The 25,201-nt window shown below is 43.7% G+C and overlaps 2 protein-coding genes across 8 annotated transcripts; one reads left to right on the top strand and one right to left on the bottom strand.

Annotated features, from left to right (window-relative positions):
* The first annotated feature begins 456 nt into the window (after positions 1-456).
* On the top strand, positions 457-9,051 carry NEURL3 (neuralized E3 ubiquitin protein ligase 3). Of its 5 annotated transcripts, XM_039366888.1 has the most exons (5): positions 457-734; positions 1,775-1,962; positions 3,051-3,220; positions 5,910-6,407; positions 7,194-9,051. In XM_039366888.1, the coding sequence occupies exons 3-5, from the start codon at positions 3,184-3,186 to the stop codon at positions 7,463-7,465; spliced, it is 807 nt and encodes a 268-aa protein (XP_039222822.1). In that variant the 5' UTR covers positions 457-734; positions 1,775-1,962; positions 3,051-3,183; the 3' UTR covers positions 7,466-9,051. The 5 variants fall into 5 exon arrangements, with proteins under 5 accessions (XP_039222822.1, XP_039222825.1, XP_039222823.1 ...); XM_039366891.1 differs by lacking the exon at positions 3,051-3,220 and having other exon boundaries at positions 458-734; XM_039366889.1 differs by lacking the exon at positions 457-734 and having other exon boundaries at positions 1,680-1,962.
* A 2,915-nt stretch (positions 9,052-11,966) lies between these two features.
* On the bottom strand, positions 11,967-25,097 carry NCAPH (non-SMC condensin I complex subunit H). Of its 3 annotated transcripts, none has more exons than XM_039366893.1 (18): positions 24,961-25,097; positions 22,998-23,235; positions 22,663-22,756; positions 22,271-22,363; positions 21,572-21,710; positions 21,329-21,450; positions 20,474-20,663; positions 19,696-19,787; positions 18,925-19,130; positions 18,226-18,374; positions 17,488-17,594; positions 15,697-15,819; positions 15,436-15,549; positions 14,935-15,111; positions 14,541-14,657; positions 13,922-14,007; positions 13,038-13,113; positions 11,967-12,470 (listed from the first exon to the last, which is right to left on the bottom strand). In XM_039366893.1, exons 2-18 carry the CDS (start codon positions 23,228-23,230, stop codon positions 12,411-12,413), a joined length of 2,178 nt encoding a protein of 725 aa, XP_039222827.1. In that variant the 5' UTR covers positions 23,231-23,235; positions 24,961-25,097; the 3' UTR covers positions 11,967-12,410. The 3 variants fall into 3 exon arrangements, with proteins under 3 accessions (XP_039222827.1, XP_039222828.1, XP_039222829.1); XM_039366894.1 differs by having other exon boundaries at positions 24,903-25,061; XM_039366895.1 differs by lacking the exon at positions 24,961-25,097 and adding an exon at positions 24,607-24,685.
* Between the last annotated feature and the right edge of the window lie 104 nt (positions 25,098-25,201).

The following is a 25,201-nucleotide window of genomic DNA, read 5'->3' as shown; positions in this document are numbered from 1 at the left end:
TCTTAAAGCTGCTGAGGTTGAAAAACACTGGTTTAAAGTATTAAGAGTCAATTTATTTGGAATTATTTTCTGAGGTGATTGGCATCCAGACTTCTGAGATTAACTTCCCAAGCTTGTTCTTTTATCTGCAACATGACATCTTTCCTATCTGATGGACTGGGAACACCGTTTTTCACACTTATGATCATTGCAACACCCCCATGGTCACGTGATCAGAATGTAGATGTGTGGCAACTGGCATGTACTTAGAATAGAATACTGCTGGAAGGGACCTTGGAGGTCTTCTCAAGCAGGAGAGCCTATATCATTTCAGACAAGTGACTGTCCAGTCTCTTCTTTAAAACCTCCAGGGATGGAGCGCCCATGATTTCTGGAGGCCAGCTGTTCCACTGGTTAATTGTCCTCACTGTTAGGAAGTTTCTCCTTAATTCCAGGTTGCTTCTCTCCTTGAGGAGTTTCCAACCGTTGTTTCTTGTCCTGTGGATACTCGTGACTTCCGCTTCTTATCTGGATTACTCTGAAAGCCTGACTGCTCCCGCCCAGGGAGTTTTCTTGACAGGTATATTTCTGATAAGGTCAACTGACTAATCGATAAAAGTGAATGGCAATGACAGGAAGGTAGCTTGCCACTGTGACCTGCGTCTCCTTCTGCCTCCAGCCCTGCGATTGCTCAGTGATCTCTTCTCCAAGGACTAATGAGGCCTGCTCAGCTTCTTTGGAGTCATCCAAGATTGGTAAGTGCTCTGCTCTGCTTTAATGCTTAAAATAAGGAGTGACCCGATTTTCCTGGGCCAGAAGCCAAGCATTGGCTCTTGAGAGTGTGCCAATCCCAGAAGTCATAGATAGGGCAAGGCAAATGCTGATTACAATCCTGGGTCGTATAAACAGAGGCATAAAATCAAGATCACACAAAGTATTATTACCACTTTATAAAACCCTAGTGAGACCACACCTGGAATACCGCAGCCAATTTTGGTCACCATGCTACAAAAAAGATGTTGAGACCTTGGGAAAAATTCAGAGAAGAGCAACTAAGATGATCCAAGGTCTGGAGACTAAAATATACGAAGAACGGCTGCAGGACTTGGGTTTGGCTTGTCTAAAGAAAAGAAGGAATAGGGGAGACCTGCTAGCAGTGTTCCAGTACCTGAGGGAACACTGGTCTGTTTTAAGAAAAGCAAACAAGCATGTTGCAAAGCAAAAAAAATAATAATTGATCTACAGAAATTGCATTTCCAGCAATACCTTTAAGCCCCATATAAACCCTACTGTAGTAAGACTGAAATTCAACTGCAAACCCTGGACGTCCCACTAGATGGCAGCAATGTGTTGGCCCTGCCATCTAGTGGCCCTTTAGTTTTGGGCTAGCTAGCTATTGTAACTTCCTTGTGAGAAATGTGCCTCTCTACCTGGAGGTGGGGGGGAATAGGTAACAAGCACTTGGGAATGCTAGAGGGAGTGGTAGAGCACCCACAACTCCTGAAGAGTGGTAGAGCACCCACAACTCCATCAGGCAAAGTGCTGAGATGAGCAAAGGCCGGGAGCAGTTCGTTCATTTGGGCAAGAAGCCAGAGGCAACAATGCAAACCGGAGGGCTGTGTCCTGGCTCAGCTTTCAGAGCTAGAGAGAGAAAGAGAAAGAGAAGCTGGAAATTCCCTGCTACAACAACAAAAGCGGTGTCTTGTGACACTCAAACACACATCCCCAGAAACCTCCATGATGATTAATGTTTAACTCACAAGGGTGCTGTATAAAACAGCTTCCTTTCTTTCAGTTTGAAGCAGAGGCTTTGGTGGTGCTCGGAGAACCTGGAAAATTGCTTCTTCAGCCTGGTTTCAGGGAAGGGAGAAGCAGGTGGCCAGCAACCAGCACCTCCAGCCCAGCACCGCACCGCACAACACACAGCACAACCTAGCCCAGCCCCACCAATCATGGGAGCCTGCCTTAGTCCCTCTGATGACGGTAAGGAAAACCTTCAAGCTGGCTTTATGGACACGAGATTGGCTTGAAATGCTTGTTTTAGCCAGCTTGGAAGGGAAGTACTCAAAATTATTTCTGAGCATACACTGAGCATCTTGGCTCTGAGCACTGAAGCTCTGCTGCCAGCCTCTGTGCAACTAAGTACTGTAAATATTTAAATGCTAGAGATTGGCAGCAACTTTCTTTCAAAGTGGCAAATGTAATAGAGGAAAGGCAGCTGGATGATGGATGCTTTCCTTGAACTCTCTGGATATTCTCCATCAGCCAGATCGTGGAGGCCACAACGGTGCCGTTTTCCAAAAGGAAACAGATTTTTCTTGATTTTATTGCAGGAAAACATTCTGCTTCTCATCCAGGAAGCTTCTTTTTCAGTTCAGTTCTTCAGTGCTTTACTTCTTCAGAAGGTCTTCAGAACTGAAGAGGTTTCTTGGGTGAGAAGCGAAAGTTTTTCAAAGAAAGAAACGAGTCCAAAAAGTTGCCTTTTAGAAAAAGCACCCTTGGGCGCTATCCTGGAAGGCTGATGTAGAACCTCTACGTTCGGGATAGCCTGCCTGAATCCTAGGAGCTGGTGATTGGGAGAGCAGAGTAGGCTTGAATGTGGACCTTTTTGGAAGCAATTTGCCAAATTTGGGGATCTTCACCCAACTCAATAAAGTAAGAATACTGTTTTTGATGAAGCTAAATTGAAGAAGCTGGACATCTCCAGATGTTGGTGAAAGACTGCCTCTCTTGTTCTTGGCAGTTGATCATACTGGTGTGGGGTGTCCAACAACATCTGGAGCACTGCAGCTCTTCTACCCTGTATGAAGGATCTGATAAGTTCATTTGTGAGGGATAAGCTCCCTTCACCACGGCAAGAGAGAAAACACAGAGTAACATCATCAGTGCTATAGTGTATAAATATCACTGCTGTAGCACTGAAGATGTTACTAATTTGGGTAATGAAACGTCTGCAAGAAAACAACCAAGCTCAGAGAGTGCCACGGACCCCTCAATTTAACCATGAGTTACAAATATTCTTCTTTATTGGCATGATCATCATTTAGATTATTTTGTGCCTTTTCATTTAGATTATGTTGGGCTGGAGCCGGGATAGGCAACCTTGGCTCTTTTATGACTCGTGGACTTCAACTCCCAGAATCCCTGAGCCAGCATGGCTAGAAGATAAAGACACGTGTGCCATGAAGTTAGATTGGAATCAGAATGCCCATCAACTTCTCAAATTATATCTGGAGGGCAGGTGACAGAAGAGATAAAAATGGCCTCCTGGCTAATCAGCAGCTACATGATACTGCTTCAGGCCAGAGTTCCCCAACCTGGCGGGTGGGGGAGGGGAATGGTTCTGTGCGAGCAGTGGGTAAGCGCCTGCGTACAAGCACAGCTCCATTTGCACAAGTGGCGGGCATGCGCCCCTGCTGTCTGCGCAAATGGAGCATGCAAGCACCTGCTTGCCTAGAAGGCAAGACAAGAAATCATGGATGGAAATGAATCAAGGAGAGAAGAACTGAGAACAATTAACCAGTGGAACAACCTGCCTTCAGAACTTGTGGGTGCTCCATCGCTGGAGGTTTTTAAGATGAGGCTGGACAGCCACTTGTCTGAAATGTTATAGGGTATCCTGTTTGAGCAGGAGGCTGGACTAGCAGACCTCCATGGTCCCTTCCAACTCTGTTATTCTGTTGTTCTGAATAAGCTTATCTATGGCCTGGATTTTTTGGCACCAAGAAAGGGTTCAGATATGTGACCCCCTAACCTTGGCTTGAAAATAACTTCTTTAGCATAGGCCTGTTTATTGGAAAATTAGCTCTCCTTCCACTTTCAGTGAAAGAATGAAAGTGAAAGTAACTCAATGATTTGTTGCCTCTAAACACACTCCAGGTTTTGTTCCCTTCTAGACACAGACGGTTTCGAAAATTAATGCTGAAACATTTTGTGATTTGAGGTTGGATTGTTTTTTATTCTCACACAAGACTTATCTTGTTTTCCCGCATATGTATAAACTTTAATCCTTTATCTATGTTTCCCTTATCTGCAACAATAAACTCATATAAGGCTGGCAGGAGATCTGAAAATGAGGCCCTTGTACAGTTAGAAAGCGTTTGCCGTTTGCATGGCAGAGCTTCCAGTCTCCACCCACCAGACCTGTTTTGCTCTCCCAGGGAGCTGAGCACCTTGAGAAGGTGCTGAGTGCTCCGAGGTCAAAATGTTCCCAATTCTTCCTTAGTGTCTCAGAAAACCAAGTCCGTGAGGATTTGCAAGCTCCGCACTCATGCTGTTAACATGGATGCTGTTAATATGGGCATCTCTCTGATGTCCCCCAACGTAGTTAAAACAGAAACTGCACTGCCACGATTCATCATTATCAGGGTAATAAAACATTGAGCATAGAACATAAATTCAAATAACTTTATTGCGGTCATTAACCGGGAGAAAATAACACAGAATCATAGGGCCGGAGCAAACCTCAGAGGTCTTCTCGTCCAACCCACTGCTCAAGGCAGGAGGCCTTATGCCATCCTGGTAAAATGGTGTCCAATCTCTTCTTGAAAACTTCCAGTGATGGAGCGCCCTTAACTTCTGGAGGCGAGCTCTTCTGCTGACTAATTGTTCTCACTGTCAAAAAAGTTCTGCTTATTCTTAGGTTGGATCTCTCCTTAACAAGCTTCCTCCCATTCTTGTCCTGCCCTCAGGTACTTTGGAGAAGTGACCCTCTCTTCTCCGTGGCAGCCCCTTACGTACTGGAAGACAGTGATCACATCCCTCCTAATCCTTCTTTTCAATAAGCTAGACATATCCAGCTCCTTTTAGCCTCCATATCCTTTATCATCTTTGCTGCTCTTCTCTGCATACTTTCTAGGGTTCTCAGCATCTTATTTGTGCTTGTGGTGACCAGAACTTTATTCAGTATTCTTCACTCGTGTGGTATAAAATAGATCTCCGAGCGTTAGGTACCAGCTTCAGCATCCTGAGCGTCACAGCTGTGCATTAAGGATCATTCTTGGATGATTTGGGGCCGGTCACTATCTTTTAACCCAATCTACTTCACAATAGGGGATGTCCACAGGAGATGGTCAAAAAGCCAAGGTAGCAACCACAATGATGCGATGGAAGCTTCAACTGAGTTTGTGTGTGCGAGGGAGAGACACACATAAGAAGAAGTGAGGCTTTGATTGTGTGGTTGCACATCCCACTTGGCTTTTCTGACATACCTGGAATGGCATGTAATCAGGAGGTGCTTTCCCAGGAGAGAGGGAGGGAGGGAGGGAACACATCCCGGAGGAGTAAGAGACAACTCAGTTGGGATGTGACGTGTGCGGTAAAGAAGGTGAAACCAGCTCCTCCATAATAGTTCCATGAGTATATTGTAGATGCAGAGAGCAGACACTATGCGTTATTTCTCTTATATAGTGATGTAGGCTATTTCAACCAAGATGATTAGGAACCGGAGGCTAAAACATATAAGGAACAGTTGCTGTAATGGGTTCTATCTAGTTTAATGAAGAGAAGGACTACAGATGAGATGATAGCAATGTTCCAGTATCTCAGGGGTTGCCATAAAGAAGGGGGTGTGTGTTAAATTATTCTCCAAAGCACCAGAAGGCAGGACAAGAAACAATGGATGGAAACTAACCAAGGAGAGAAGCAACCTAGAACTAAGGAAAAAAACCCTGACTGTTAGAACAATTAATCAGTGGAACAACCTGCCTCCAGAAGTGGTAAATGCTCCAACACTGGAAGTTTTTAAGAAGAGACTGGACAGCCATTTGTCTGAAATGGTGTAGAGTCACCTGCCTGAGCAGGTTTGGACTAAAAGATCTCAAAGGTCCCTTCCAATTCTGCATTCTTTATTGGTGTAAACAGGTTCCTTTGAGGCCTTCTACTCTCCCTTCTTTCTAAGATTATATTAATGATGATTCATGTCTCCATAGAATCAGATGGTTTTCTGGAAGCGTCCTACAGCCCACTATTCTTCCACCCTCACGTCAAAGGATCCCAGATTTTTATGGATGAATCTTGCTGTACAGTAAGTAGAATGGACACCTTCCATGATGGCATCGTCTTCTCCAACCGACCCGTAGAACTTTATGAGAAAGTGACTTTGAAAATCTTACAAGTCGACCAGAAATGGCAGGGTGGCCTACGGGTGGGCTTCACCTGGAAAAACCCTTGCCTTCGCTTTGGTCCCTTGCCTCCATTTGTGTGCCCAGACTTGGTCATCCAAGGGAAGACTTGCGCAGGTGTTGTACCAGATGAATATATAGCAGAAGATAACATTATCAGCTTCTGGGTGGACGGCCAGGGCTGTGTTTTCTGCAGCATCAACCTTGAGGCTGAAAGATCCCTCCTCTTCAAGGGTGTCTCGGTTCAGTCTCCTCTCTGGGCTGTTGTGGACGTCTATGGAAGAACCAAAGCAGTCCAACTTCTCGGTAAGCAACTGCAGGCTGGATACTTTGCAGTGTGTGTGGCTTTTTTAGGGCACAGGAGTTCCTGTCGCTAAGACATTTATTAACTGTGTTTTGTCCCTTTTGACAACTGTCTGACTTCCCTATTGGATTTTGCTTGTCTGAAGGTCACAAAAGGTGATCACATGACCCCAGGACCCTGCAACCATCATAAATATGAGAGAAAGTGAGTGAAGATTATTTTCCATACTTATAATTGTAGCAGCATCCCTCTAGTTATGTGATCAAAATTCAGATGGTTGTCACCTGCCTCATACTGGTCATTTATGACGATTGCAGTGTCCCAGAGTCATGTGGTCCCATTTTGTGACCGTCAGACAAGCCAAGTCAATGGGGAAGCCAGATTCACTTAACAACTGTTGTTAGTAAACTTAACAACTGCAGTGATTCACTTATCAACCGTGGCAAGAAGGGTGGTAAAATGGAGTAAAACTCACTTAAGAAATGTCTCGCTTAGCAACAAAAATGTTGGGGTTCCATTGTCGTTGTAAATCAAGGACTACCTGTAGGATACATATCTTCCCCTTTCCTTAAACTGGGGAACAGAACTTCCATTTTATTCTAAAGTGATTGTGCGGTAACAATGCATACACAATCTGTAAGGCTTGTTGGGTGTGGAACCACACAAGGAAGCACAAAGTGGGCCAGTCCACTCTGGCTCTAGGAGATGAAGTCCACAAGTCTTAAAGTTGCCAAGTTCAGCTGGCCGCCTGTTTTAAACTCTCCCGTGAAATATTTATGCCTCTGCAGATTCCCCCAGCCTGGGCTTCCAGGGAGGAGCTGAAGAAAGCACTGCGGAAGATTGCATGGTCTGCTGTGAGTCTCAGGCCAGCACCATGATGTTCCCTTGCTGCCACACCGGCTTCTGCTCCAGCTGCTCCTTGAAGATTTTCAGGACCAGCGGCCGCTGCCCTCTCTGTCGGGAGAAGGTGAAGAAAATCCTCCAGATCTCCACTTTGGCAGAGAGCGAGGGCCTGCCAAGCTGGTTGGGAAAATCAGTGAGTGACAGTTCCCTGCGGTGACAAAACGTGCACTATTGCGGTGTGCCAGAAATATGTCAGTCCTAGCAGGAAAAGGCAAGAATTGGAGGGTCGAAGAAAGCAATCGGGAAGAAACCCCCCCCCAAAAAAGGCGGGAAAAAGCAGTGTTTGGTTAAAAGGGACAGAAGCAATGAATAAGGATGTTAGAGGGATAAATGATCTGATCGCTGAAAGCACTGGAGACGCACATAGGATATGCGAGAAAGCAGCATCCAAAAACTTTTTGTTTTTTAAAAAAAGACGGTGGTCCTCACACTCGCCCGCTGGCACAAGATTGATAAGCTTTGAAACTTACTTCCAGGACTTTCCCAGCAGGGGCATCACCAGCCCTGTCTGCTCTCAGAGCCACAAGAATTAGTGGAAGGGCTTATTGAAAATTTCTAAGGCTACGCCAGCCGTCAAAAAATGTTATTAGCCAGGGAATTCTTCCTGGGCAAAAGACAATTGACAGGTTAATCAAAACCTTTGGAAATTCTGCTTAAATCTGCTACCTGTCTTGGCTTGCTTGTGATATTGATGTTGCCTGAGAATGAGAGAATTTTATCTTTCAGAAAACACAATCTTATTCAACCAAACAGCTGCGGCCTTCGGGAAGAGGGGGAGTATGACCAGGCTTGTAAATAAACAGCGTTGCAAGAACAAACAGTCAAATTCCAAACTTAAGGAGTCACCAGAAGGAGCGAAGAGACATTAAAAGAGGAATTCTTGAAAGCGAAAAACTCTTTATTGTTTCTCCTGCTCAGTGAGATGGGAACTCCTTTTGCAGGAAACATCTGGAGATTTAGGCCTTCCAGACCAAAGACAAAGGGATAATTTCCTGTGATTCGTTGTTACAAGATCAAAATCAAACCATCTCAAAGTCGGCAGGGCTTGTACGTTGAGTACATTGAAAGCTAAGAGGGAGAAAATAAATAAACAGACAAACAAACGCCTCTTGCAATCTTAAATGATCAAGTTTTGGCAGAGGTTTCTTGACCAGAGGCACTATGTTGAGTATCTTTTGGCCTATGAAGATTGCAAAAATGGTGCAAGCTTTCTGGTTTTTCCAGACCCCTTTAGGCGCAATCCAACTATCCGTCATAGCTGTGTCATATCATGTCATAGTCTAAAACAAAATTGGGTCCTGGCCTTATGCGAAAATCAAAGTTTGCCCAGAAATCCCTCATTCTCGCATTTTGGGGAATTAAAAAAGAAATCATTTATTAAACTTAAAACAGTTCTATCTTCTGAACGACAGACATTTCTTAACAGAGTGGGGTAGGTACATGGTGGGTACTGATAACTTTCTGCCTTGGAAGAAAAATGAATGACAATTGCAATTGAATTGTTTTCAATCTTCTCTTAAAAGACACAAGTCAGAACCAATAAAAAAAATCAGTAATATAATGCTGTGAAGAATTCAGAATAGAAACAACTGGAAATTTGAAGTATTTTAGAGTAGATTTTCTAAATGGCAAGAAGTCAACCTATATCATCGGTTTCTGTTAATGATGTTCTTTTTTGTACTTGCTTCTCTGTAAAAATCTGTAATTTCTAGAAAGAATTTGTAATAAACCATTGAGATATCACCCTTGTTGTTTTCCTTAAAAATGATATTTATGGGTATAAAGAGGTGATGTTCAAAGATGCGTAACAGGAAATGTGGAAAGAAAGAAATCAAAGAACCAGTTTCTTTAGCAGCCCATTTCTAACCATGGTGATCCGGTTATTTTTGAAGAAATTGCTAGACAGGACGTGAAGGCAATGCTTTGACAGCTAATATTGCATTGTTGAAAGAAGGTGCTTGAAAAGCTCTGATGCCCATTTTTCTGGGTGATCCAGAATAAAAGGTGGAGAAGACAAAACCTGTCTCCTTTTTCCTGTGCTAATCATCCTGTAGATGCCTGACACCATCTTTTGCCTTTCCCATCAGCCACAAGTAAAAAGAAAACCCACAAAACAACTGAAAGAAATAAAAAAAAAAACTTTATCAGACTTAATAGAAAAGTCAAGTGTAAAACTGGATGAACACTTATACTAAACTAGGCAGAGCAAAACTTAAAAAGCTCAGCAGTTGAGCCTCATCGAAGGAACAGGAGGTGCTTAAAAACAGTGCTGTAAGCCAGCACTCAAACCTTCCGAGAAATCTGACTCACAAAAACGTTTTAGACAGAGAATCAGGTTGTGTGCCAACTATTTAAGCTACCATGCCATTTTTAAAAGATATTAGGTTTTAAAATGTAGTGGCCGAAAATAAATGAGAAATGAGAAAAAAAAATAAACCCCAGCAATATCTAAATACACTTGAGTAATCAAGTCGTACTTGCTGGGTTAGCTCTGTACTGTCCCGGTAACTGTTCCACCGCAGATGGCTTGGACTTTTAAGTCAAGTAATCTGTAGCCGGCATGGCTGAAAACTCCCAGACCTGAAGTCAAATGCAAAACCACAGAGCCCACCCTAGAAAAGGGGGCCTCGCTTCAGCCTTCCTTTATTTTTCAGGCCATTGCTTACAAACCCTTCCTCGGTCACCCACAACTTACAGCTGCCGTGTAATAAATTAGATCCGGAAGCCTCAGAAAACTGCAGAGCCTGCCTCCAGCCATTAAGCAAGGTGAATCATCCAGGGGCTTAGGCACTTTCTAACAAGAAGAGCCAAGTTAAACAAAAGAAAAGAGTGAGTTAGTCATTAAAAAATGAGATCAGGGAGGCCGGTGGAAAATTCCCTTTGGGAAGCACGTGGAAGGCTATCAGGTTCACCCACTCGGCTGGTGCAGTCAGCTGCCAAGGTGAATGGAAAATTTCCCCCATTCCGACTTTCCCACCAGTCTTGTGGACACATTTCTCTTCTCTCCCCTCCGCCCCCAGAGGCCCTTTGGCAAACAAGTCAAGGCTGATGGACAAGCCGCTTCTTCTTCTTCTTTTTTTTTTTTTTTTGGCAATGCCGATTGCACAGGCTGAGAAATCATACACAAACAGTCATGACTTGTTGATGGAGGAATGTTTGCTCCCTGGGAAATCATTAAGCATAAATATCATAATGAAAGTTCAGATTGAGAGCCTGGTTATCGCCATCATTGAAAAGGGCTTTCCAAGAAGAAAGAGGGGAGGGGTGGATTAAAACAGGGCTGGGCAACCATTTCTTCCACAAAGGATACACACACACACACACACACAGACATATATATATATATATATGCAAACTTAGATTTTGATGACAAAAGGTTAAAGGGAGACTAGTATAGCTATTAGACAGGTTCACTGTATCTCTCTCTCTCTATATATATATGTATGTATGTATGTATGTATGTGTGTGATATATATATATATATATATATATATATATATATATATATATATATATACATACACACACACATACATACAAAAACTAAAATATAGATCACCGAGACTAAAGTGTTTTAGTTTTCGAATATAAATATTCCCGAGACTCGTATCTTCAAAACTATTTTATATGTGTGTGTGTGTGTACAGTCCTCAACTTACAATGGTTCATTTAGTGACTGTTCAAAGTTACAACAGCACTGAAGAAAGGGCCCATGACCGTTTTTCACACAACCACGGCAGCATCCCCATGGTCACACGATTAAAATTCGAACACTCGGCAACTGATTCATATTTACGATGGTCGTAAATAAGAGTCCCGGAGTCACGTGATCCCATTCTGCAACCTTCTGAGAAGCAAAATCCAACGGGAAGCCAGATTCACTGAACAACCGTGTGGCTGACTTAACAATTGCCGTTGATTCGCTTAACAACGGTGGCAAGAAAGATGGTAAAATGGGGCGAGGCTCACTTAACAAACGTTTCACATTAGCAACAGAAAAGTTGGGCTCAACTGTGGTCGTAAATCAAGGACTACGTGTGTGCGTGTGTGTCTACGTATATGGAGTGAATTTTTCTGAGAGGGGAAGTCACATTTTCCTTGTCCTTTCCCAGCGGGGGAAGGGAAACAGGTTTTCCTTATTTATATGAAGCCCAGCTTATGTTTGCGTCGGTGCAATTGCTCAAGAGCCTCTGGGCACAGAAACTGAAGGGGCTCCATAAATAGCAAACCAGAAAGGAAACCTCAGACTCTATGTTGACAGCCTGACCAATCTGAACAGAAATAAGGAGATCGTATCTTTCATCGACCTAGCAGTTAGGTAACAGATTGTGCCTACGAATGTGATGAGATAATGTGGTTGTGCAACTGGAGTTCCAAACTCTGGCTTTCAGTTAAGTCACCCGTCTGGCGCAACTTCCTTATTACTTGATGAAATCAAGGTAAGCTTCTCTACGAAGGAAGGTTTGTCTGGATCGGCTGCAAATGAAAATGGCTGCATTTCCCGACATGCAGCAAAGCTCTTCTCTGCTACGTCCACCGCCCACACGAAACTGCAGCACAAGATGCAACAATCCAAATCAAGGCATGTGCATATGTTCAAGTCACCGGCACGTCTGCCAGAGGTTCAAAGCAAATGAAAGCTATAGGCAGAACAGAACTACTATAAGGGTTGGATTTATTTCTAAACAAAAAAAAATTTGTACAAATATATAGAATGACTTTAAGACAATGGTAAAACGACAGGAGAAGGATGGGAACATGTTCAGTGCGGGGGGGGGGGGGAACTGAAGCGTGTTTTCAAAAGCAGAAGCAATACAAGTGCCGTGATTGTGCCAAGCACACACATGAGGGTTAAAAAGCTCCACACACTCGGGGTCAAAGAGGCCAAATTCAGGGGGAGTTCAAAGCCCCCCCCCACTCATTAAAAGACAAACAGATCCGGACTGCCAGAATCATTTGCAATTCATACGCTATTTATCCCAGGAAGAAAGGATGGGAGTTAGGCAGAGGTTCCTGCCCTTCACTTTATGAGCTGGAGAAAAGTCTTAAAGGACAAATAAATTCCCTCTTTGTGGAGGCCGAAGAATGTCGGACAGCACAGGTTAATCTTCTTGTAGCACTAAAACTTCAGACAAGTCTTGCACCCCTTGTAGTTTCAGATTCTGGGGACATGTGGAAGGGGGGGAAAAAAGAATAAAATGTCAAACCGTAAAACTGCCCACTCGAACGCAAGTCCCTTCTCAGCACTGTCAAAGGTTTCACCAACTGGTTAGCCAAGCCAGGAGATATAGGCTGAACAGATCCTGTTCATCCCACATGACTGTCCTGTTACAGGCAGCCCTCGACTTACAAAAGTTCATTTAGTGACTGTGCTTAAAAGGGGACTTGTTACCGTTTTTCACACTTGCAGCATTGCAGCGTCCCTGCAGTCACGTGATCAAAATTCGGACGCTTGGCAACTGCTTCATGTTTATGACCACTGCAGCATCCCAGGATCATGTGATCCCTTTTGCCACCTTCTGACAGGCAAAGACAATGGGGAAAGCAGACCCGCTTAATGATCACATTACTAAATTAATGACAGCCATGATTCGCTTAGCAACTGTGGCAAGAAAGGTCATAAAATGGAGCAAAACTCACTTAACAAATGTTTCACTTAGCGACATAAATGTCGGTCTCAACTGTGGTCGTAAGGCGAGTACTTGAATTGCTGGAGGTATCGTACTCACCTTTTCGTTAGCCAGTTGCAAGAGGCAAGCAAAGGCCAAGGGTACAGAGAGGTTTTTTGCCATCACGGAAGGCAGCCTACAAGACAGAACAAGGTGGGACGAGAAGCAAGGAATCTTTTATTTTTACAGCTCGAAAGAAAAAAAAAAAACATTTTCTCCTCCTGGGTTTTCTTATTGCTGCCCCCCCCAAAACCCATCAGACTTTTAAAAGTAGACACATCAAACAAATTGGTGTATTGACAGAGGAGAATATTTATAGCTCAAGAGTTGAACTGAGAGGTCCTTGGTGGACTCTGAGTCTGGTAGTTTTCATGCACATTTCATGACCCAACTAGGTAACATCATCAGTGCTAGAAGCGGGAGGGGGTTTGTGGAGAGGAGGAAAAGAACTGCGAGGTCCTTGGTGCTTTCTGAGCTTGGTTGGTTTTTTTGCAGACATTTCACTACCAAACTAGGTAGCGTCATCAGTGCTTATAGCACTGATATTTATATACTATAGCACTGACGATGTCGTAATTGTGGTCGTAAGTCAAGGACTACCTGTAATTTGCTTCCTTGTTATCGGCTGCCTTGAGGTGGGGCGTAAATTATTAAAGAAGCAAATGTATAAAGAGTCCTTCTTTAACAGCCAGACATATTAATTCTCTAAAAGGCAAGGCTTACTGATAAAATACAAATTATTCCCTAGCCTGGAAGCAGACAGAGAAATTGTCAAACTGTTCACATCGTGTAAATGTTCCTCTGTAGTAGTCTTGACTCCCTGGGGCTTGCCCTAAGCTCCATGGGGTGGACTTGTTTCAAAAGCTGTGGTTTACTCTAGAGGTGAGTGCATCTTCATCTTACTTCCTGATATTTGACAAGGTATTTGAGACCCTGGGAAATACCTGTGAAGTAGGTCCGTGGTGATGCTGCTGAAGGCCTTCGAGCCTCCGACCGATATAGACTTAACCTTTTCCTCTGGGTCTTCACTCTGCAGGGAGAACGTTGAAATAAAAGCAGTCAGATCATGAACCTTCCAGGCAGGACTTGTTGTGTTCTGATTTCTGTACAGGTCGTCCTCGACTTACAACAGTTGGTTCAGTGACCGCTCAAAGTTACAATGGCACTGTGTGACCATTTTTCACACAAGCGTTCCAGTATCTCCGTGGTCAAGTGATCAAAATTCAGACGCTTGGTTCTCAGGATACCCTCGTCCTTCTCTTCATTAAATTAGACATCCCCAATTCCAGCAACCGTTCTTCATACGTTTTGCCTCTGCTCCCTTATCACTTTTGTGGATTACTCTCTTTTGGAGATAATTGCTAACCTACTGAAGCAAGGAGGAGCAACATTGTTCTCAGGATACCCTTTTCCAAGGAAATAAAATTTTGCAGTTCTTCTTTTTGCAAAGTAGTGATTAAAAGTTGCGGTTACTGCCTTAAGAAGCAGAGTTCAGAGAAAGTCAACTAAGATACTGAAGGAGAAAACAAGAACAACAACAAAACCAGATCTCCTGTTGTGTACCTCTTCCTTGACCTGATTCTTTGGGACTTCTGTCAAGAGGTGCCACATGGTCTGTTTGAGCTTCTTCATGTCCATCTTTTTGGCAGTTTTTGCATACTGAATGTCTATTTTGTTCACCTGGAATCCAAAATCAGGCGGAGTTAGAAGAGTCGTAATAACCCAAGACAAATCTACAACCCTGCCCTTCAAAGTATTGCTATTCCATATAACCTGCAGGAGGGCCTTATTTAAAATGAATAAATCTACCAGCGCTATGGGTAAGTCACAGGAAGATCTTCAACCCATCATCAAGTCACGTTGTATATCACCTTTTCCCAACCTGGCACTTTCAGACACTAATGGGGAATTTGGGGAGACACAGTTTTGGGACTGTGCATTCCAAACTAATACTTGCCTTTTGAGGCTCAGCTACCATATTGGCTTCACCGTAGGTGGAGATGTGGAGCCCTTTGACCTTTCCATCAAGTTCTCTATCTTGGTCCTCTCCACCTGTAGGATTGGCTGTCATTTCAAACATCCCTCCTTGACCTATAAAGTTCAAAGGGCTGTTCTCATCGTCACTATCATCATCCTGGACAGAAAGAAGGGGGTGGGAAATTAACAGGAGCGCAGTCAAGTTCTAGAGTTCCACAGTGTCTCTTTCTCAGTCAGAGAGATCTAGAAAAGAAATACAGGTAAACCTCAACATATGTGCATGCACACTCCGGGCAGCCACTTGCGTGGCCTAATTCCGAATAGGCCAGGGCTCGGTAACGGGCCCTCCATTGTTTCATTACCAAGCCTACCTAAATCTTGCCACTTTCAGCAATCAATTTTTATAACTTCTAGCCACCAATTTCAGATAAGAAAGGGTGGCAGTCAAACACAGAGCACGCTTCTTATTTTTACCACTCACCTGCACTGCGGGACAGAAGTTGGAGGTATCATTGGGATTGTTGTAATCGTATTCTCCAACTTCATCATCATCATCATGATTGGGTGAACGGCCCTGAAGTGACATCTTCGACAGCTGTAGAAACAAAATAACTTGAAAGAATAACGACAGCTACTAATGGAAAGGATGAATCCACCAAGGCATCTTAACCGATCTTCAGCCCAGAGTAGCAGGCTGTAAGCATCACTGCCAAGATTCTTACATTGAACAAGCAGATCTTACCCTGATTTGTGGTTTGAGGAACAGCCGAGTGAGATTGTCTGGATTGTAATGGAAATCTGCTGGGAGGGTGTTGCTTTTCTTGTTTTGGCTTTCAAGGGTGGACTTGGCCAGAACTGTAGCTGCCTGTTTTAGAAAACCAGAAACGTCAGAAACCTCCTCTACTAGGAAGACTGTACAAGTTTTATCTTAAATCACACTTTGCACTGATTTAGTCCCTGCAGATTTTACTTTGCTAGTTGTTGCTGATTATAAGGAGTGGTGCTCTTCTCCGTTTTAAGGGCCACTGAGCCAGGGTTGTCCAAAGACATTTCCGTGGTCATGTGGCTAGCATGACATCATGGAGCACGGTTACCCTCCCACCAAAGTGGTACCTATTTATCTACTTGCAGTTGCATGCTTTCGAACTGCTAGGTTGGCAGAAGCTGGGGTGAGGATGGGAGCTCATTGCGTTGCCCGGCGCTCAGATCTCGAATCTGAGCTGCTGGTTCTTAACCAGTGAGCCCCCACATCGCCCTGATTTAGATTTGACACGTGCACAATTTCATTCATTCCCAGTGCAAACATCAGCTATAAATGGATTTCAATTGGCAGGCCAGCCAATATCTAAAAAAATAGATATGGGCAGGATGGGCATATTTGACTAAAGCATTGCAACAGAGATTATTCTGTGCTCAGAGTCTGTTAAGCCATGGATTTGAGACTGAGATAATGAAGTTCAGGTGCTGAAAGAGCAGAAAAGGTAAAATCCAAGGGCAACATAATTTGCCTATTGGGCAGTTTTTGTCATGGCATCCAACTGGTTTAATTAAAAACTAGAGAAAAGTATGGGGCAGTGTTTGCAATATTGGCCATGTAGATGGCCTGCCACAAGTCAGAAATAAGTTTAGTTTTAAAATGTGTTATTGTTTCTTGATTAGGTGTGCAGCTACTTTGCTTGCAAATCATAGCAAAATGAATACAGACAAAGTTTAGGAGTAGAAACAATTCTTCCAGGGTGGTAATGGTTGAGTTCTATCACCTAAGAGATAGTGATAAATCTTTTACTGGGAGTCAGACTGGGAATCAAAGCCATGACTCCACCTGAGGGCAGAGTTCAGAGAAACAGAACACCGACAGCAACACTGAGAAATTCCAGCGAGTTGCCAATTTAACAGGCAAGCCATGATCCTGAGCAGAATTGCCAGGTAGCAAAAAGGCTGTGCTGGCATCTCTCTTTTCTAACAATTGATTTCCCACAATCAGAACATTAACCATCTCCAAGCAGGTTGCTAGAACGCAGCACAGAGGAAGCTTTCCTTTCCTTTAGGCACTCAATGCTGATGGCAGGAGGGGCAGACAAAAGGAACAGAGGACGTGGTAGGGATCTGTCCACAGGAGGGCAAGCTACACTTACAATATTGATCTCTGACAACTCAGAGACTGAAGACACCGGATACATTTGTGTTGCTTGCAAACTGTACTCCAAAAAGGGCTGCTAATTTAGATCCTTATTTAAAACTACCAGTTACAAAATATTGGGGCACCCTGAAGAGTAAAGTTGGAAGGAACCTTGGAGGTCTGCTAGTCCAACCCCTCTTCAAGCAGGAGACCCTATACCATTCCACGCAAAGGACTGTCCAGCCTCTTCTTGACAACCTCCAGTGATGGAACACTCACAACTTCTGGAGGCAGGCCGTTTCACTGATGAATCGTTTTCACTGTCAGAAAATTGCTCCTTGAGTTCTAGGTGGCTTCTCTCTGTAATGATTTTCCACCCATTGCTTCTTGTTCTGCCTTCGGGAAAAAGCTTACCCGGGTTTTGCGGAAGTAAACTGCAAAATCAATCTCCTCGTCAAAATTGATCTGAAAGGCTTTCTTAATCGTTTTCCTTTTACTGACTTTTTCAGGGTTGGCATCACCTGTGCAGATGAGAGAAGACACAATGCAACATGGTGGAAGAAATAGAATATTAAATCTTCTGTTTTTTAAAGTGTTGCTGCATATAGGCATGAACTGTATTGTTTCATAAAAGTGAACTCCAATCGTCTTTGAACGGGCAACACAAAATGGCACTCTCAAAATAATTAAACATTAGGTATAGCTCTACTCTGACCTACCAATCTTAGTTGTGATGTGAGAAAATAAACAATTACAGCGGATTGGAAATGCAACCACTACACATTTGTCTATATGCTCTTAAGCAAAAATGAGATATACCGTGATGCCATTTCTATTACCGAGTAAGAGATCAACATATACTCTACTGTGTATTACAGAATATGCTTTTGTAAACTTTAGGCAGCAGCATCCAGAGCAGAGAGCATTATTTTGAGAAGGGGAATGTGCATGTGTGAACTCACAGGCGCTCACACGCAGCACTGATGAAACAGAAGAAGAAAATAGTAAAAGAGGTCAGACAGACTCAAAGCACAGGAAGGGAAACAGTAACAGATAAAAGCTTGCGATTCTTCATAAACTTAGGAGATGCCACAATTAACTTTGACTGCTTAACTCTTGAAAATCCACCCCCCCAACCTCTGTCCACCGTACCTTTATGGCGTGGTTTAAAATGCCAGTGCTCTGGGCCTGCCCACATGGACATAATTCGGGGGCTGAAGTAAGAATACTCGCTGGGATTCATGGACAGCTGCAGACACATGGACCCAATATCCCCTTCTCTTACCGAAGCCAGTTTTTCTCTACAAGAAACAGATTTAACACTAGTTTAAAAGAGTGGCCATTGCGTCTTCAAGTTTGCTGTGCAGGTAGTCCTCGCCTTAAAAGTTTGCTTAGTGACTGTTTGAAGTTACAACGGCACTGAAAAAAATGACTTATGACTGTGTTTCATACTTACAATCACCACAATATCCCTGTGTGTCACATGATCAAAATTCAGATGACTGGCAACTGGCATGTATTTGTGACAGTTGCAGTGCCTGGGAGTCACGTGATCCCCTTTTGTGAGCCTCTGACAAGCAAAGTCCATGGGGAGGCCATGTTATTGACTTAACAATCAATTCACTGCGGCGAGAAAGGTCATAAAATGGGGGTAAAATCCACTTAACAAATGTCTCACTTAGCAGAATGTTTGGGCTCAGTTACAGTCGTAAGTCAAAGACTACATGAATAACATACATGTTTTTACAAATGTTGTCCCTGATCGTTTTCCAGGGAAGACAACAAGCAACTCTCTTTAAAAACTTCTCAAGAGCACCGCCCCCACCCACAAATATCCCAAGAAAGACATGCCTTGAGTGTCCCGGTGCTACGCAGTGTGCCTCCAGCTTCTCGGAGAATTTGCCAAGATCTCTTGCCATCATCTTGTCCAGAACATCAGCATCAAAATCATCTTCCATTCTGTCCTCAACAAATTCCTGGGGGTCGTTATCAGCCTTTGCGTTGATATCAAAAGCCTGGTCACTCTTCTTGAATTTATCCAGTAGAGCAGAGACTGACTGAACACAAAACAACATTTTAAGGGGATTTTTTTTTTTTTGTCTTTCATAATGACCGTTAATTAAAAACTAACTTTACAACGCTAGGCCCTAAATAGTTATAGAATAGTAGCACTTAGCAATAGCACGTAGATTTATATATCGCTTCACAGTGCTTTAGAGCCCTCTCAAAGCGATTTACAGAGTCAGCAACTCTGGGTCCTCATTTTACCGACCTCGGAAGGGTGGAAGGCCGAGTCAACCTTGAGACAGTGAGGATCGAACTGTCTGGCAGCTGGCAGTCAGCAAAAGTAGCCTGTAGTACTGCATTCTAACCACTGCGCCACCATCACAAGTAATGATAAAGCTGAGAAAAGCCAAATTTCACTGCAAGGTTCAAGCTGTCTTAAGTTAAAACATTTCATAATAGAACTTGAGAAAACCTCTAGAAACAAGATTTGATAAGAAACCCAGTAGCCCACGAGATGGTGGCATCTCCTGGACACAAATGAAAAAAATGTTGAACTAAATATAAGATTACTATGACAACTTCTTTTGATACAAAGCAGCAACCAGATCTGTGTACCTCGTTATGAGTTTCACTGTTCCACTGAGTAAACAGAAAGCCAGACAATGAAGGGCAAATGGCAGACTTTTCAACACATCGTAGAAGGATGGCTAGATACGATAGCAAAAAGAAGAGAGTTCAGAAAGAAATCTGAAATTAAAAGTTATTAAAATCTTAGATGTCAGCAAGCTTTCCAATATACCAGAGGTGTCAAACTCGCAACGTCGCGTGATGTGTCGCGACGTATTGTGACTCTTTTGCCATTGTCGGCAATGGGTGGGTGCGGTTTCGCTATGATGCATCCAGCCCGCGGGCCGGCAGTTTGACACTCCTGCAATATACAAAGGTCCTTTCCTATACAGGTAGACTACAATTGAGCCCAAAATCTATTGTTAAGCGAAACATTTGTTAAGTAAATTTCCCCCCATTTTTACTACTTTTCTTGCCACAATTGTTAAGTCAATCACAGCAGTTGTTAAGCTAGTGAGATTCTTACAGTGTAACACATATCAAGTTGGGTTTACAAGTTTCTCTCACTAAGAAAGATAAAGTTGCTAAGTGAGTTTTGCTCCATTTTACAATCACTGCAATTGTGAGGTTAGCAACGGTTGTCAAGTGACTCGGTCTTCCCCCGTTGAACATTAATAACTTGGAATGACAGCAGAGGACGGAAAAGAGGGGTGAACACCAGTCATTTGCATGAACTACACTTAGGGTCTGTCCTTCTTGCTCCATGTCAAACAAACTCAAACGTTATTGCAAGTACAATCGTTTGCTACCAATTTTTCATGCCTACGTTTTAAATCAGTCACGCTGACAAGAGAAGAACTTGGCATCTCAGAAGTCGCAGAAGAAGGCAGAGGAACAACCATAGAATCGAACAGGACTTCACTGAGGTGGCTGTGCGTGTGAAGTGTGATAAGGAATACTCCAGCTCTACTGCATTCATCAAAGGACGAGGCGGTTTTTTGGAACATGGGATCACTCTGAAGAAAAAAACAACAACAGGAAAAACTGGAAGTGGTTGCGGAATTAAGAGATAATCCTACCTCCCACCCCCTGCATCCTGTTCCTTCCCCATCTTTTAACTATAATTTTATTTTGATTGTGATTTCCATTTTATTGTTTTAGAAATATTTACTTGTTAGGATTTTAATGTTGCAATGCTGTAAGCTGCCCGGTCATTTTGATGAGAGGGGTGGCAAACAAATTTAGTAAACAAACACCCACATTTAAATGTCAATTGCCAAGTTGAAAAGCTGGCTGAACTACCCCTGGCCATTCATTCCTTGGGCCTGTACAATTAGCTCAATATAAATCAATCCAGACTGTCCTCTTAACTCCGCTCCATTGCCACACTGTTCTCTATTTCAAACACAGAGCCCATCAGATTTGAAAGAAGCAGCACTATCTCCTTTTCGCTACCAGAAAATCATAAAATTGAGCGCAAACTTGGGTGATAGGGACGCAGGCTGCTTCTCCAACGATCAGGAGGACAGTTCTAACACGAGGAGCAGAGAAGAGCAGAGCCTTTCTGCCTCTCCACGGCCCATACTTCACACCTTCTGTTTCTGCAACCAATCTTGTACAAACTGTCCCTGTCAGGTAACAATGCAGGGACAAGAAAAGTCATTTTCACAGACTTTCTCACCTCACATTTGCGATCCGTCTCGGAGACGTTGATGTTATTCAAATTTTGTTCAATGGTTTTGTAGAGATGCTTCCTCTTAATCGGACGCTTCTTGGACTGCTCCAAGTCCTCCTTTCCACCACCTAGAAAAGGAAAGTCCAGGGGCCTGAGTGGAATTTTCTGCAGCGCTTTAACCAAAGCTTGCTGGAACTATTCCAAGCTATTCCAAATTATAGGCTCTGTTAATAGTAACAAAAGGCTCACCTGTATCCTGGCTATTCTCAGTCTCGGCAGCTGCAGAATCTCTGCCCAGCCCTCCAAGGACGCGATAAACATCTGCATGGACAGCATCCACTCTCACTGCATAGATCTTTGTGCTGGCATCTAGGGTACCAGCTGCTACCTGTAAAAGCAAATTTATGCCTTAAATGTCTTTTGAGCAATAGCCAAAAGAATACAAACAGAGCTTCTAGTCTTTGCCTTTTCTTCTCTCCTCTGCCTGTTCACTTGGAACTAGGGCTTTCAAAACCAGCATGGGAGATCAGCTTAATTTAGAAATAGGGCCAGGAATATTAGCCATTTTTTTCATAGCTCAACAATTTTGCAATCTTTCCTTGAACATACAACAGGCCCCAGGAGTCTCAGGAGCTAATAGAATGTAGACCAATCCACCTGTCTGTGGGGTGGAAGGGAAGAGGGCAGATCTTTATTTCCTACAGCAGTCTTCCAGATATATTTGTTCCATAAATGGCACAATCTCTAGCATACTGGCTAGGTATTGGAAGGGGCGGGTTCTTCCAAAAGGAATGTAACCAAAAGGAAAGGGTAGTTTTGTGCTCATCACCCAGTCATCACAGCCTTTCAGGCCAGTCATGCACAGCAAGCAATATGAAAGATAACCCAGCATTTGCTGTTCATATTCTATGTACATCAAAGTAAGCCAAATTAGGGGGAAAAACTGACCTTGAAGTTGGTGAGTTCAGAATCTTTTTGCCTGAGTATTTCAGTCATATAGTCAATGAGATGTAAGCCAAATGCATTCTTTGTGGTGATTTTCTGGAAAGAAAGACACAATTAAAGGTGGTGAACAATATGTTTTAACAATGACTACAACTGTGTGCATCACCAAGCTCAAAAAAGTTCAGCAATCTCACCTCTGAAATACCAAGCCATAATCTTAAGATGTTGGATTTCTTGCCTAAAATGGAATAGCACCCCTCAATATGAAATGCCACCAATAGTTAGGGCTATAAGTGAACCACAACAAAACTAACAAATATCCATGTCACAAGCCTGACATAGTAAGTATGAACAATTCTTTTGTACAGTTGTCAGTAACCAGCAGTTTAACTCACATTTTCTGTTGAAAGCTTGATGCACGTGGAGTAATGATCTGCAATCTGAGTATTAGACAAGTGTGGGATTGCTGGCAGCGATGTCTCTGCTTGCCTACAAGACAAATGCAGACATTTAGACATGGACAAGGCTCTCTCTCTCTCTCATCCATCCACCCATCTATCTATCTATCCATCCATCCTTGAAGTGGCCCATTTCTGTAAACTAATCATGCTTAAAGCCCCACCTCCTTAAAAGCTTCAAAGCACATCCTAATCTCCATTGCATATTCTAGTGCAATGGCACAGTCACTCTTTTTGGTGGGTGTGTTTATGTGTGTAAAAATTGCTCTTACTTGCTAACTGGAGACTGTATGGACAGAGGCGATTCAGTGCTAAACTGTAGATCAAACACTCTGGAGCGTCTCCGCTGTTTCCTCTCCCGTTCATCATCGTTCTGTGGGCAGCTCTGCAGCACTGGGGTGCCACAGGCACTGAGCGGCTGTCGTCTGGTGCCAGGGGATACAAACTGACTGTCGGAAGAGGCATCACCCTTGGAGCCAGCAGACTGTGGTGTTGAAAAGCTCATGATCACTAGCAAAAAACAAACAGAATGGAAAACATTGTCTTCCCCTAGTAGATTTTTAGTTTGCAATTTATTTTCTGCTCAGCTACCTCTTTTATTCCACCCACAACCAGCTGTTCAATCTTGACCGGCTCATAGTTGACTCTGCCTTCCATCCTTCCAAGGTTGGTAAAATGAGGACCCAAATTGTTGAGGGCCATATGCTGACATTTGTAAATCGCTCAGACACTGCTGTAAAATACTATAAAGTGCTATTGCCTTTGAATAGAATAGAATAACAGAGTTGGAAGGGACCTTGGAGGTCATCTAGTCCAACCCCCTGCTCAGACAGGAGACCATATGCCATTTCAGACAAATGGCTGTCCAGTCTCTTCTTAAAAATTTCCAGTGTTGGAGCATTCACCGCTTCTGGAGGCAAGTGATTAATTGTTCTGTCAGGAAATGTTTAATTCTAGATTGCTTCTTCCTTAATTAGTTTCCATCCATTGCTTCTTCTCCTTCCTTCAGGCACTTTGGAGAATAGTTTGACTCCCTCTTCTTTGTGGCAACCCCTGATATAGGAACACTTCATTAAACTAGACATACCCCTTCTCTTCATTAAACTAGACATGCCCAATTCCAGCAACCATTATGTGTTAGCTTCTAGTCCTCTAATCATCTTTGTTGCTCTTCTCTGTACTCTTTCCAGAATCTCAACATCTTTACAATTGCTACTTAACAGATTTGCATGTTGGTTACTTTTAGCCTCTTTCTCCTAAATGCAGACCTGGTTTCATTACTTTTTTGGGCTCACAAGCAGGATAAATCATATTCAATAAACAGTCAGTGGAACAGTTTGCTTCTGGAAGCTCTGAGTACTCCATCACTGGAAGTTTTTAAGAAGAGATTGGACAGCCATTTGCCGGACTAGAAGACCTCCAAGGTCCCTTCCAACTGTGCATGCTTTTTTCCAGCGACAGAAACATGATGGGGCTGCCGCTTGGTCATTTGCAGCAGGCATCCCTTAGGCCAGGGGTAAGGAACCGTGGCCCTTTTATGACTTGTGGACTTCAACACCCAGAATTTCTGAACCAGCCATGCTGACTCAGGAATTCTGGGAGTTGAAGTCCACAAGTCCTAAAAAAGCCAAGGTTCCCTACCCCTGCGTTAGGCTTTCAGGAACCTACAACCCAGCCTTCTGCAGAGATACTCAACAAACACGTGGGAACTGCAATTCTCGGAAGTCATCCCGTGGCTAAACATTCTGAGAGTCTTAGTTCCCACTCGTGGACGGATGAGGCAGGTTTATTGTACGTGCATTTTGGGCAACTGCAAGATCTCGGGTTGTTACGAGTCAGAATTCAACAAGCCCGACGTTCACGAATTAACACTTGAAATACCAGAACTAAGCGAGGCATCCAGCGCGTGCGTACTTCCTCCCGTCCAAACTGCGGCTGCTCCTCGCCCGCAGCCGCTTGAATACCCGACCTGGCTCTTTTAGCCAATCAGACGGCGAGTTTTAGTGTGCCGCGCTCAGCAGAGCCGATTGAATCGTCGAATGGCCAAACGGTTCATATTCCCGCCCCTCCTCACATGAAACCAATCGGCGCGCAGTTCCCTAGACAACATTTCTCCCGCCCCTTTTTTTCTGCGCGTTTTCCATTTTCCTGCTGAAACCGCGGCTGCCGAAATTTACCTCAGCAGGAGTTTTTAATTTCTCCATTCCCATCTAGCCCGCAAGGCGTTTGGCTCACCGGAGTTCGGAGGACTAGTGGCGGCCGCTCGTAGTCTTTAGGCGACGATCCTCTCCCCGGCGTCGTCGGCCATGAATTCTCCTCGCTCGAGAGACGCCACTAATTTGAATCGCCCTCGCGGCCGCATTACGCAGGCGCTGGAGATGCGTGACGTCATCACGCAAGGAGGGGATGTGAAGAGGCGCGCGATTGGGTGGGCGGAGTTAACAGAGGGCGCCATGGACGATGTGGGGTGCATAGA

Source organism: Crotalus tigris, unplaced genomic scaffold, assembly GCF_016545835.1.
Source record: "Crotalus tigris isolate CLP2741 ecotype Arizona unplaced genomic scaffold, ASM1654583v1 scf7180000020455.750797, whole genome shotgun sequence".
In the NCBI taxonomy this organism is placed as follows: domain Eukaryota; kingdom Metazoa; phylum Chordata; class Lepidosauria; order Squamata; family Viperidae; genus Crotalus; species Crotalus tigris.
The sequence above is the reverse complement of the archived record's forward strand: the minus strand, read 5'-3'. Positions and strand labels throughout refer to the sequence as shown.

Excerpts from the sequence above, each read along its gene's own strand:
- NCAPH (XM_039366893.1), bottom strand. The coding sequence starts at position 23,230 with ATGAGCTTTTCAACACCACAGTCTGCTGGCTCCAAGGGTGATGCCTCT. Across the intron at positions 22,757-22,997 it reads ATACAGTCTCCAGTTAGCAA|GCAAGCAGAGACATCGCTGC; the intron begins GTAAGAGCAATT and ends TTTGTCTTGTAG. Across the intron at positions 17,595-18,225 it reads TTTTAAACCACGCCATAAAG|GTGATGCCAACCCTGAAAAA; the intron begins GTACGGTGGACA and ends TCATCTGCACAG.
- NEURL3 (XM_039366888.1), top strand. The coding sequence starts at position 3,184 with ATGCCCATCAACTTCTCAAATTATATCTGGAGGGCAG. Across the intron at positions 3,221-5,909 it reads AAATTATATCTGGAGGGCAG|AATCAGATGGTTTTCTGGAA; the intron begins GTGACAGAAGAG and ends ATGTCTCCATAG. Across the intron at positions 6,408-7,193 it reads CAAAGCAGTCCAACTTCTCG|ATTCCCCCAGCCTGGGCTTC; the intron begins GTAAGCAACTGC and ends ATGCCTCTGCAG.